Source organism: Ovis canadensis, chromosome 21, assembly GCF_042477335.2.
Source record: "Ovis canadensis isolate MfBH-ARS-UI-01 breed Bighorn chromosome 21, ARS-UI_OviCan_v2, whole genome shotgun sequence".
Taxonomy (NCBI): Eukaryota; Metazoa; Chordata; class Mammalia; order Artiodactyla; family Bovidae; genus Ovis; species Ovis canadensis.
Genome location: NC_091265.1, coordinates 20999113 through 21011530, shown reverse-complemented (window position 1 = coordinate 21011530; position 12418 = coordinate 20999113). Strand labels below are relative to the sequence as shown.

General features: G+C 36.5%; 1 protein-coding gene across 2 annotated transcripts in view; it reads left to right on the top strand.

Moving 5' to 3' along the window:
* The window catches only part of NAALAD2 (N-acetylated alpha-linked acidic dipeptidase 2), a 50473-nt gene that overhangs the window by 24130 nt on the left and 13925 nt on the right, over positions 1 to 12418 (top strand). For both annotated transcript variants that reach the window (XM_069566426.1, XM_069566425.1), the window contains exons 9-14: positions 3178 to 3263; positions 3694 to 3813; positions 3918 to 4000; positions 8757 to 8820; positions 10243 to 10310; positions 10916 to 11007. In XM_069566426.1, the coding sequence (XP_069422527.1) occupies positions 3178 to 3263; positions 3694 to 3813; positions 3918 to 4000; positions 8757 to 8820; positions 10243 to 10310; positions 10916 to 11007 (513 nt within the window). The remainder of the gene's footprint in view (positions 1 to 3177; positions 3264 to 3693; positions 3814 to 3917; positions 4001 to 8756; positions 8821 to 10242; positions 10311 to 10915; positions 11008 to 12418) is intronic.

The following is a 12418-nucleotide window of genomic DNA, read 5'->3' as shown; positions in this document are numbered from 1 at the left end:
TCTTTTAATATGAGACTTTATTATCTAATTATTAATACTCTCTCCAGGTACACAATGAAAAATATATGCCTTTCTGATTTGTGAACAGAAACATACAAACACAGAGAAATCAATAAACACATAGCTACAGTCATAGTTCAAGAGTAAGCTCAGAAACAGAACATCTCCCTGGTGAAGATATCAAAAAGCTGTCCCTCTTCACCATGGGCAAAAATCCCTATTTGATTTGAACTCAAAATGGGCAGATACACAATTAAAAAAAATAATAATTGCTAAAAACAAGACTCAGTGTCATTTCTCATCTAAGAGATCTTAATAATAATGTATTGATCAACTTATAGAGATTACCAGATGATAAGACCTGAAACCAAATTCTTTACCATTGCCACCACAAATGGGTTTAACTTATCTGCTGTAAGCAAACCAGAAACCTAAACAAAACACAGAATCAGTAGAAAAAAATAAGTTGGAGATACAGAGATTCAGCCACGTTAAAATTTTATTGCTGCTTGGAATGTACATCTGAGAGTCAAGGAAGTCTGGGTGTAAGCTGCCCCTTCCTGGCTCTCCAAGAAGAACCCATTGTACATCTCAGTGGGACTTCCAGAAATGTAAAGGATGATTTTTTTTTCTTAAGTAAAACCATAATTCTCATATGAATACAAAATGAGTTTGTGTAAAAATTTTATTTAATGCAATCAAGGGAACCCGAAAGGAGTTAAAAGCTGGTTCAAAGGAAAATTCAAAGATGATACAAAAAATAAGCTCCATAGGAATGCTGCAATAAGTATGCTTAATAGCTGAAAAACTGATTTCTTTCACACTAGGAAAGGAAAGTTTATGAGAGAAATGTGCATTTCAGTGGACATGAATTATTTGTATTACCAGATTTCCACAAGTTAAATTCTGTCTCTGTAGAGTTTTTAAATAGTCTTATTAAACAAAGACTTTGATAGGCAGAAGTAACTGATATGTGAGCTGAGTTTGTTCTCAGATTTCTCCTGTATTTCCCTATATAAGAGGATAGTCATTCCTTTTACAAATATTTATTGAGCATTTCCTGTACCCTGGCACTATTCTGGGCAGTGGGGATTCAGCATTGTACAAAACAGGCAAAAACCCCTGCCGTCTGGAGTCTATATTCTTAAATTCAGTTTATTTGGAACATAATGAATTTGAAGTGATAGTAGGCCATTATGGGCCATTATGTGTAATTTAATCTTATAGGCAACATCTCTTTAGTGATTAACTTGTAATAAAATACAACATGTTCTTCCCTGTTACAAGGCGGGGAAGGAAAAGGCCCATTTGAGTCAAATTGCCCCCAGGACAGGTCTTGTGATGGTGCCAGATTGGAGGCTCAGGCTTGGAAGGTTCAGATACTGCGCACAGGGGTTCCTTGTGTCTGTGTGGCTACACCCCTGGCTGATGTCATTGTCATTCAGATTCCTGGCACGTCAAATTCCCTCAGCATAGAATCTCAAATTGAAGATCAAAGTCCTCTGGAAATCATTTCTGTCGATGGTAAAGCAGGAGATGCCCCAAAGTCAATTGCCCAAGTTGTCCAGAATTTCAGGAACTTCATTTGCAGAGCCCACAGTGTTCTTGCTGACCCACTGGAAACCATAACAGTACTTCTCTATTTAATTCTTTCAGGTACTTTTGGAGTCAGTGATACTAAAAACTAGAAAAATATAAAGATTAAAGATACAGATGACCTTCTTTGAGAATCTGAGCAGATAGCTACTTTATTTTCCATTTAGATTAAAATAGATTGTCTTCTCTCATTCCTCATTGTTACAGCATTCTTTTATTTTCTGCATTTAATTACATATGTCAGTGAAGTTGGGTTTCTTACTAGTAGATCTTAGGCTTATTTATTTAGAAACATGCTAAAGAATAATTTTGCTTTTTGCTATTAATTTTTATCATTCAGAAGCAAAAATAAAATCTTTTACCAAATGTCTTAAAATGCAGAACAACACCCATTGATTAGTTTTCCCCTAAAGGCACTTTTTAGTTGAATACTATTCATGAATTATATACACATTCAGAATCACAATGTACTTTTGGGCGGGGGCGGGGGAAACACCAGAATCTACACTTAACAATATACAGGATTTGATGTGTTAGTTCTTGCATTCAAAAATGAACTAAAAAGTAGAAAGTTCTGGGGTTCCCTGTGCACTTCCTATGAGCCTGCCATAGATTAAAAATTTTTGTTCCCCTCTGATAAAGAGGCTCAGCATTTTCCCATGTCAATTCGGCTTTATAAAATGTGAATGGCATTTTTTTTATCATTTTCTGATCTTGATTATACTTTCCTGTGAATTCTGGTTTGGTTAATTACAATTGATGAATGAATATTTAAAAGGCAGGCCCAGATCAGAATCAACAGTGATGGCTTGGAACAGTTTCATCATATAGCTGTCTTATACATTTTAGCAGGTGTTTCTCAAACTGCCATTTAACAATAGAGTTTATCATGTTTCTTGTAGGCAGCGCTCAATCAGCTCTTTAACAGTATACTGATGGACCATTTTGATAATCTTGGAAAATGTTAACTGAATATCAGGAATTAATATTACTATAAAACAAATTAAAAATAAGCTTCTCTGGAGACTTCCCTGGTGGTCAGTGGCTAAGACTCTGGGCTCACAATGCAGGGGCCCCAGGTCCAGCCCCTGATCAGATCTCACATGCCATCACTAAGATCTGGTGCAGCGAAATGAATAAATATATACTTTAAAAATTAGGCTTCTTTGACCTTTAGTAGATAGATAATAGGCTCTCCCTTATTTTTGTAATTGCATAGCATTTAAAAAGTTTAGAATGAATACACAAACTGTGTTTAATAATAGAATATTTTGAACTTTAAATATCAACAATAGAGTTATAAGGGAGGAAAAATATAAAATATTGATGTTTGGTTTTTAAAATTTGAATTTAATGTGCATGCTTCAGTACACAGGAATATGATGTCATGATATCTGCAACTTACTTGCAAATGGCTCAACAATATTACAATTATTTGAGTTTGTGTGGTGGGTATTTGAGAAGTTACTGCCCTGTTATACAATTTTCTGCACTTTTGAGATTTCTTATAATAAAACAGTGGAAGAAAGCTGCTAGACATAATGCTCCATGTGAAGTAATTTGTCCCCTTTGAAATTCTAGGAAGGTTAGAATGCATGTTTATAATATCAATAAAATCACCAGGATTTACAATGTAATTGGAACTATCCGAGGATCTGTGGAACCTGGTAAGTTGATGGATTATTGTAGACGTTTGGCTTTACCAGATTGCAAGAAGATTTTAGTCCACAGCTAATTTTTTTCTGGCTGATGTGAAATGACTAACTTTGGAAGAAAAAAGTATAATTCTAAAAGAAGACTCTACATTATGGTGTTCATTTCTATGGGGAAACTCAAGAGGAAGTTTTGTGGGTTTTTTTCTGATTAGAACATAACATTCTTAATATGCTTTATTTTTAGTGCAATTTTAGGTTCAGAATAAAATTGAGTACTAGGTACAGAGAGCTCACATGTAACCCCTGCTCCCCTCAAACCCCACGTGTAACTTATGTACTGTGGTGGTACATTTATTAGAGGAAGTTTAATTTGAAATCATAAGTTGTACTCTTTATAAATGTATTCAAAGTTGAAATTCTTTTGAACGCATTTTTTTCCCAGACAGATATGTTATTCTGGGAGGTCATCGGGACTCCTGGGTATTTGGAGGCATTGACCCAACCAGTGGGGCTGCTACTTTGCAAGAAGTTGCCCAGAGTTTTGGGAAACTGCTCAGTAGTGGTAAGTAGTGTTTCTGTGGTAGGTGGTGACAAAAAGTGACCAACTGAAATTTCCTTTGCTTTTAGACAGATATACCTAGTTATGTGTGTTAACAATGATTACAGGCTGGAGACCAAGAAGAACTATCATTTTTGCCAGCTGGGATGCAGAAGAATTTGGACTTCTGGGTTCTACAGAATGGGCTGAGGTAAATAAGACAGAAGAGTTCTTGTTTTCTTGGTCAACAGGCAACAGATATTTATATCTCACAACTGAAGTGACTTAGCATGCATGCATGCATCAGAGAAGGAAATGGCAACCCACTCCAGCGTTCTTGCCTGGAGAATGAATCCCAGGGACGGGGGAGCCTGGTGGGCTGCCGGCTATGAGGTCGCACAGAGTCGGACACGACTGAAGCGACTTAGCAGCAGCAGCAGGATAGTCACAAATAGATTCCATTACCTAATATGGTTTTAATTTTGATAGATACTCAAGAGAATTTAGGAATTAGAGTTTGTTTTTACTTTCATAGCAGATTGGCAAAACAGAATATCCTCTTAATTACTGGACTGTGAACAAATTTATTATTGTCAAAATATTTTAGTTTGTATTTAATTTGTAAAAAGTCTATATGTTCAGAAAGTAGTTAAAACTGGCAGGCTGTTTCTGACAAATGACTTAACGCATCTAAAAACTGATACAGATCCTTAGAGTTACCTTTTTCAAGTTTTTGATGTTTCTTTGTATTTCTTCTATCTAAGAAAATATAAGATGTTCTATTATGGTGACTATATTATAATTTCACATTTATAGATTTGATACATAATTGTTAACATGGGTTTATTTTACCATTCATGAAAGTGCCTGATTGTGGAGTATAAGATGATAATTTTGTAAATTGACTTGTTTTTTGCTTCAGCTATGATTAATTCTGTCACTGACTCTTGATGATTTAAGTGTCTCTCCTAGGCTCCTCTCTGTCATCCTCTTCCTTTAGCCTCTCTGTCCAGTATCTCTAAGTTCTTAAATGTGCAAGGTAAGCTCAGAAGGCAAGTGTGCCGAAAACAGTTTCCCTCATCATCCTCTACTTTATAAGTCCAGATTTTATAGAATTGCTTTAAAGCATGTCATGTATTTCTTGCCATCTGTTGTTTCCTTCTGACTCATTTACTCTTACTTTACTTTAAAATAATACGAATTAAATAAATACAGAAGTAAAATCACACACATACAGTTACTTGTATCACTTCTGCTTTGTTCCATTTATATTGGGAAGTTTTATTATTACGCTGATATTGTGAATAAGCATTTTGGAATAGACTTAACTTTAGATGCATAGTTTCTTAGGAATACATGCATGTATAAACATATATTTCTGTTCCTATAATTTCAGCAGCTTAAAATGAAGATAAAATAAATCCAAGATCTAATATGCCTTGCATTATTTTAAATACATGTGGGTTAAAAGACAGTTTCAATACTGTTTCTAGTTTTCTGCCAGATTCTTGATCACATTCAACAGCATCCTTACCTTCTTAAATATAGTTTAGGGGTCTTCTTTATTTCTACTGTAAGTCTGTTATAATGGGGTCTGTGACTCATTTATCTGTAGCAGAGTCAGCTGTCACCTGACCTATGCGGGCAGCTACAGAGACAAGAATCCTCATTTGTGTAATAACCACTCACAGCTTTACATGTTTTTATTGTGATGTATTCTTCTATGGTAGCGAGCTAGAGAGAGTAGAGAAGTCTCAGCATATTCTCATATGTGTGTGACACCAGCCTTCCTCTGCTTTATCTTATAGGGTAAGTGTGTCAGAGAGAGAGAGAGAAAGAATGTCTGGTTAGTCCTGTTATCCATCCTCTCTCCCTCCAGTTTTTTTCTCTATTCTCTGCTTTTTTTTGTTCTTTTTTTTCATCATACCTTAAAAAAAGTTTTAGACAAATGGAAATTTTCAACTACTCACTTCAAATGATAAATTTACATGGGTATATCCAGTTTCAGTGGATCTCACACTCCTATGTATGTAATGATTGCTAGAGATTCAATTCAGTTCAGTCGCTCAGTCATGTCCGACTCTTTGTGACCCCATGGACTGCAGCACCCCAGGCCTCCCTGTCCATCACCAACTCCCAGGGTCCACCCAAAGCCATGTCCATCGAGTAGGTGATGCCATCCAACCATCTCATCCTCTGTCGTCCCTTTCTCCTCCTACCTTCAATCTTTCCCAGCATCAGTGTCTTTTCCAATGAGTCAGTTCTTCACATCATTTGCCTGAAGTATTGGAGCTTCAACTTCAGCATCAGTCCTTCCAATTAATATTCAAGACTGATTTCCTTTAGGATGGACTGGTTGGATCTCCAAGGGACTCTCAAGAGTCTTCTCCAACACCACAGTTCAAAAGCATCATTCTGTGGCACTCAGCTTTCTTTATAGTCCAACTCTCACATCCATACATGACCATTGGAAAAACCATAGCCTTGACTAGACGGACCTTTGTTGGCAAAGTAATGTCTCTGCTTTTTCATATGCTGCCTAGGTTGATGATAGCTTTACTTCCAAGGAGTAAGTGTCTCTTAATTTCATGGCTGCAGTCACCATCTGCAGTGGTTTTCAAGTTCAGAAAAATAAAGTCTGTCACTGTTTCCATTGTTTCCCCATCTATTTGCCATGAAGTGATGGGACCAGATGCCATGATCTTAATTTTTTGAATGCTGAGTTTTAAGCCAGCTTTTTCAGTCTCCTCTTTCACTTTCATCAACAGGCTCTTTAGTTCTTCTTCACTTTCTGCCATAAGGGTGGTGTCATCTGCATACCTGAGGTTAATGATATTTCTCCTGCATACAGATTTCTCAGGCTTGGATTACTGTGATTTTGAATGGTTTGCCTTGGAAATGAATAGAGATCATTCTGTCATTTTTCAGATTGCACCCAAGAACTGCATTTCAGACTCTTGTTGACTATGAGGGCTACTCCATTTCTTCTAAGGGATTCTTGCCCACAGTAGGAGATGTAATGGTCATCTGAATTAAATTATCAAGATACCTTTTTAAAATTATAGATTTCCAGGCCTTACTTTGAGCAATTGTTATTCAGTATATCTGGGCTGGACCTGAAACTCTGTTGAGGATTACCTTTTTATATTCCACTAATGGGGCTTCCCTCATAGATCAGTTAGTAAAGAATTTGCCTACAATGCAGGAGTCCCTGGTTTGATTCCTGGTTTGGGAAGATCCTCTGGAGAAGGAAAGGCCACCCACTCCAGTATTCTGGCCTGGAGATTTCCCAAAACTGTATAGTCCCTGGGATTGCAAAGAGTTGGACATGATTGAGCAATTTTTACTCACAGTTCTGTTCAGTTCAGTCGCTCAGTCGTATCCGACTCTTTGCAACCCTGTGAACCGCAGCACGCCAGGCCTCCCTGTCCATCACCAACGCCCAGAGTCCACCCAAACCCATATCCATTGAGTCGATGATGCCACCCAACCATCTCACCCTCTGTCGTCCCCTTCTCCTCCTGCCCTCAATCTTTCCCAGCATCAGGGTCTTTTCCAATGAGTCAGCTCTTTGCATCAGGTGGCCAAAGTATTGGAGTTTCAGCTTCAACATCAGTCCTTCCAATGAACACCCAGGACTGATCACTTTTAGGATGGACTGGTTGGATCTCCTTGCTGTCCAAAGGACTCTCAAGAGTCTTCTCCAACACCACAGTTCAAAAGCATCAATTCTTCAGAGCTCAGCTTTTTTTGTAGTCCAACTCTCACATCCATACATGACCACTGGAAAAACCATAGCCTTGACTAGATGGACCTTTGTTGGCAAAATCATGTCTCTGCTTTAATATGTTGTGTAGGTTGGTCATAACTTTCCTTCCAAGGAGTAAGCGTCTTTTAGTTTCATGGCTGCAATCACCATCTGCAGTGATTTTGGAGCCCAGAAAAATAAAGTCAGCCACTCTTTCCACTGTTTCCCCATCTATTTCCCATGAAGTGATGGGACCAGATACTATGATCTTAGTTTTCTGAATGTTGAGCTTTAAGCCAACTTTTTGACTCTCCTCTTTCACTTTCATCCAGAGGCTCTTTAGGTCCTCTTAACTTTCTGCCATAAGGGTGGTATCATCTGTATATCTGACATTATTGATATTTCTCCCAGCAGTCTTGATTCCAGCTTATGCTTCTTCCAGCCCAGCATTTCTTATGATGTACTCTGCGTATAAGTTAAACAAGCAGGTGACAATATACAACCTTGTCCTATTACTTGTCCAATATACTCCTTTTCCTATTTGGAACCACTCTGTTGTTCCATGTCCAGTTCTAACTGTTGCTTCCTGACCTGCATACAGATTTCTCAAGAGGCAGGTCAGGTACTCTGGTATTCCCATCTCTTTCAGAATTTTCCACAGTTTATTATGACCCACACAGTCAAAGGCTTTGGCATAGCCAATAAAGCAGAAATAGATGTTTTTCTGGAACTCTCTTGCTTTTTTGATGATCCATCGGATATTGGCAATTTGATCTCTGGTTCCTCTGCCTTTTATAAAACTAGCTTGAACATCTGGAAGTTCATGGTTCATGTCTTGTTGAAGCCTGGCTTGTAGAATTTTAAGCATTACTTTACTAGTGTGTGAGATGAGTGCAGTTGTGTGGTAGACTGAACATTCTTTGGCATTGCCTTTCTTTTATTCACTCACAGGACATCAGGGAACTGTACTCTCAAAATACTTTTGCTTCAGGGCTCCCTGCTATTGCTATACACAGGAACTAAGCATCATAATGTTTTTCTTGTTTTAAATGTATCAGTGTCGTCAACCAATCAGTTAACAGCATTGTCTCAGAAATTATTGTCAAAAGCATGGGTTTTATAAATGTATTTGTAGACCACTCTTATACTCAGTTAATCTATTTTGTTTATATTCCCACAAAATGGTGTGAGTTAAGTAACAACTTTGCTTCAACTATAGGAGAATGTAAAAACACTCCAGGAGCGAAGTGTTGCTTATATCAACTCAGATTCATCTATAGAAGGTAAATTTTATTTTTGATTGTTATTAAATAGTATACCATCATTTAAGTCTGTACATTCAGTTTGTAAACCAAGGTTATCCTCTTCCTATGAGATACCTCAATACCTTAATTTTCCATTTTACTAGAGAGAAAATCATTATAATTCAAATGAATCAATGTGATTCGTAACTAAATGACTGATCCTAATTTCTTTATATTTACAATTTGCCTATTTTGAATTACTAGTATTTAGCAGCATTGATGGGAGGGGAGTTTGGAGGAGAATGGATAAATATATATGTATGGTTGACCATGTTTGCTGTTCACCTGAACTATCACAACATTGTTACTTGGCTTTAAAATACGTTTGTTTGTTTTTTTAAAGGAATATTTTTAATTAAAAACACTATGTGTTTTGAAGATATGAGATATTTTAGAGGGTGGTTAAACTTTGTATTGAATAACATTGAATTACTTGAGGTGCCAAAAAAAGGAAAAGAAAATCTCTATTATGTCATTACATTCTTCATATGAAGATAGTAAAAGGATTGGATTAAAATATTTCAGAAGAAATATTTTACAGAATATTTTATACAGAAATACTTCCTGAATGTAATGAAACAGATTTGAAGGGAGCAAAATCTACACACTTCCTTTTGACTCTAGTATGTGACATTTGTATCTCTAGGCTTTGTGTTATTATTTCTAGATAAATGTCAGAGCACACTTACTAGCTACTGACATGCTCTGGTCTAATGTCTGCTGTATACTATTGTATTAAATGAATGAGGGAATTCCCTGGGGTGGTCCAGTGGTTAGGACACCGTGCTTTCACTGCTGTGGGCCTGGGTTTGATCCCTGGTTGGGGAACTATGAATGAAGAGAATGAATACTGTGGCCTTACCCCTTCCTTTGCCAAGGTCCCCCTAAGTGATACTACCTCAGTGAAGAATGACTCTCACTGCTACTGTGGGAGCTGCCGCCTTAGCAAACTCCAGTGTCCTAAGTGTGTCCTGCAGCCTCTCTCGCCACTGAAGAATTATTTCCATCCTATTTTTGTTGTGGAGGTGGTCTTAAATAATAGTCTTTATTTTTACACAAAGCGCTGCAAAATGATGCAGTTCCTCAAGGGTGACTTGGAGCTAGAAATTCCATCCTGAGTGTGAAAGTGTTAGTCGCTCAGTTGTGTCCGACTCTTTGCAACCCCATGGACTGCAGCCCACCAGTCTCCTCTCCATGGAATTCCCCAGGCAAGAACACTGGAGTGGGTTGCCATTTCCTTCTCCATGTTTCCACCCTATTTTTAATTCTCTGGGAATGATGCATTCAATTTGAAGTTTATAGTATCTTGTTTGTACTTGGAAAATAAAGTTAGAATCAAATATAGATTGGAGTTTCGTTTGGAAGTATTAAAATACTTAATGTGTCTTGTGTATTTTTCAGGTAATTACACTCTCAGAGTTGACTGTACACCCCTTCTTCATCAATTGGTATATAAACTGACAAAAGAGGTATGTGGTAAATGTGTCTTAATTTTTTCTGATGGACAGTAAATAACTCTTGTTTTCTAAATTGGTGATACTTAGAGTGGAGAAAGGAACAGAGAGTATACCTTTGTAAGTATATGTTTAATGAGGGTAATAAAAAATGTTTGTGTGTGTATCCCTACATAAGTTCTTACAGTTCCCAACTAGAAACCTGAGGTCATGTAGCTTATTAAAACCCATTAAATTCCAACATTGTTTAAACACAGACTTTCTGAAATTAACTGCTCCTTTTCACCCCACCTGCCCTGCAAAACCAGGACTCATTGACAGTTTCAAGCTCAGCTCTTTAATGCCTGTCTGCTCTTCTAAGGCCTCATTGTAGATCGTCTTGGACAATCTCCTAAGTACATGGCCAGGTTACTAACAAGTACAAATTATAAATGAATAGGAGTTTGGGCTGGGATTTTTTTCCCCTGCCATTTGCAAAAGCATATTTTTCTATAAAGAATATAATACACAAATGTTCATGTAGATAGAGGTAGAAGTTGATGTGAAATAACACGTGGTTAAATATTGGCAAAAATGTAATTGTTCTGTCTCTTTTCTTAATATTTGACTTATCTTTTCAGATCTCCAGCCCTGATGATGGTTTTGAGAGTAAATCTCTTTATGAAAGCTGGTTAGAAAAGGACCCTTCGTCAGAAAGTAAAACTTTGCCTAGGTAAATCATTTTTATGCACGTTTTCTACCACAGGATCAGTTGAGTTCCCCTTTGCTCCTTGTTTCTCCAGACATGCAATTCTCAGATGTCTCAACGATTTGAGAATATTTTTGCAAATATTTAGTAAAAGATTATTAGATATTACTTTTCATTCTTGTGTAAAATTACATTCAGATATATATTAAATAAGGGCTTCCCCAGGTAGACACCCTGCCAAAGCAGGAGACACAAGAGATACAAGTTTGATCTCTGAGTTGGGAAGATCCCCTAGAGGAGGAAACAGCAGCCCACTCCAGTATTCTTGCTTGGAAAATTCCATGGACAGAGGAGTCTGGTGAGCTACAGTCCATAGGGTCACAAAGAGTCAGGTATGGCTGAGCACATGAATTATATGTATTAAATATATTAATAAATATAACTTCAAATGGTTATGATGAAGTAAAAAAAATGATGGATTATTTCTTTCTAAATTTATTAAGAAAAATAAGCAGCCACCAAGTTATATCTTTACCTGTAGTTAGTTTAGAATTTATGTAAGAATTAATTTTTACTTCTCATTTATACAACAGCAGTCTTGCACTTATTTTGTATTTATATTTGTTTTCAACTGCTATGCTATTTCTAAAACCAGCTGTTGGTAACAATTTATAGCAAATAAGGCTTGTGAGAGTTTAAATGTATCTTCATTATGTTTTAATTTGCTTATTCAGAAATAAAAAAAACACTAAAGTAAAAGATTAAAAAACATCCCAAGGTCTCAATCTCAAAAACACATCTAACAGTTTGGAAGTATATAGTTAGGTTCTTAATGTCTACATAATTTTATATTCTGTTTTACTGACATCATTTTGAGTGAAAATCTTCTATGTCATTACATTATATATAAATATATAGGTATGTATATAGTGGCTTAATTATATGCAAAGAAATATAATTAGATTAATTTCTGAAATATACTAGGATACATTTAGAGTCTTCATGATCTTAAATGTAGACTTTCTCATGGAAGTTTTCATACTAGACCACAGTTCTCTGAGGGCAGAGATCATATCTTATTATTTGTTTTTCCCTCAAAAAATACCATGAATGCTGAGGCCATAGTTACCAGGTTGCCCAATTTGGTGTCACTGCCCAACTCTGGTTGTAGTCAGTGCAGATTTATAGTTTTATTATAGGTATAAACAGATGTAATAGGAAAGTTCCTTTTTTTTCCACATTTTAATCAACTTTATTTTCTAAATTTTAAAATAAATTAAAGTTTATTTGTTATTATTTTAAAGAATAAAATAAAAAAAATTTTTCATTGTTTGAAATCACCATATCGTCAGGGTGGTGGTGTTGTTTAGCTGCTAAGTCTGGTCCAACTCTTTGCAACCCCATGGACTGTAGCCCACCAGGCGCCTCTGTCCAT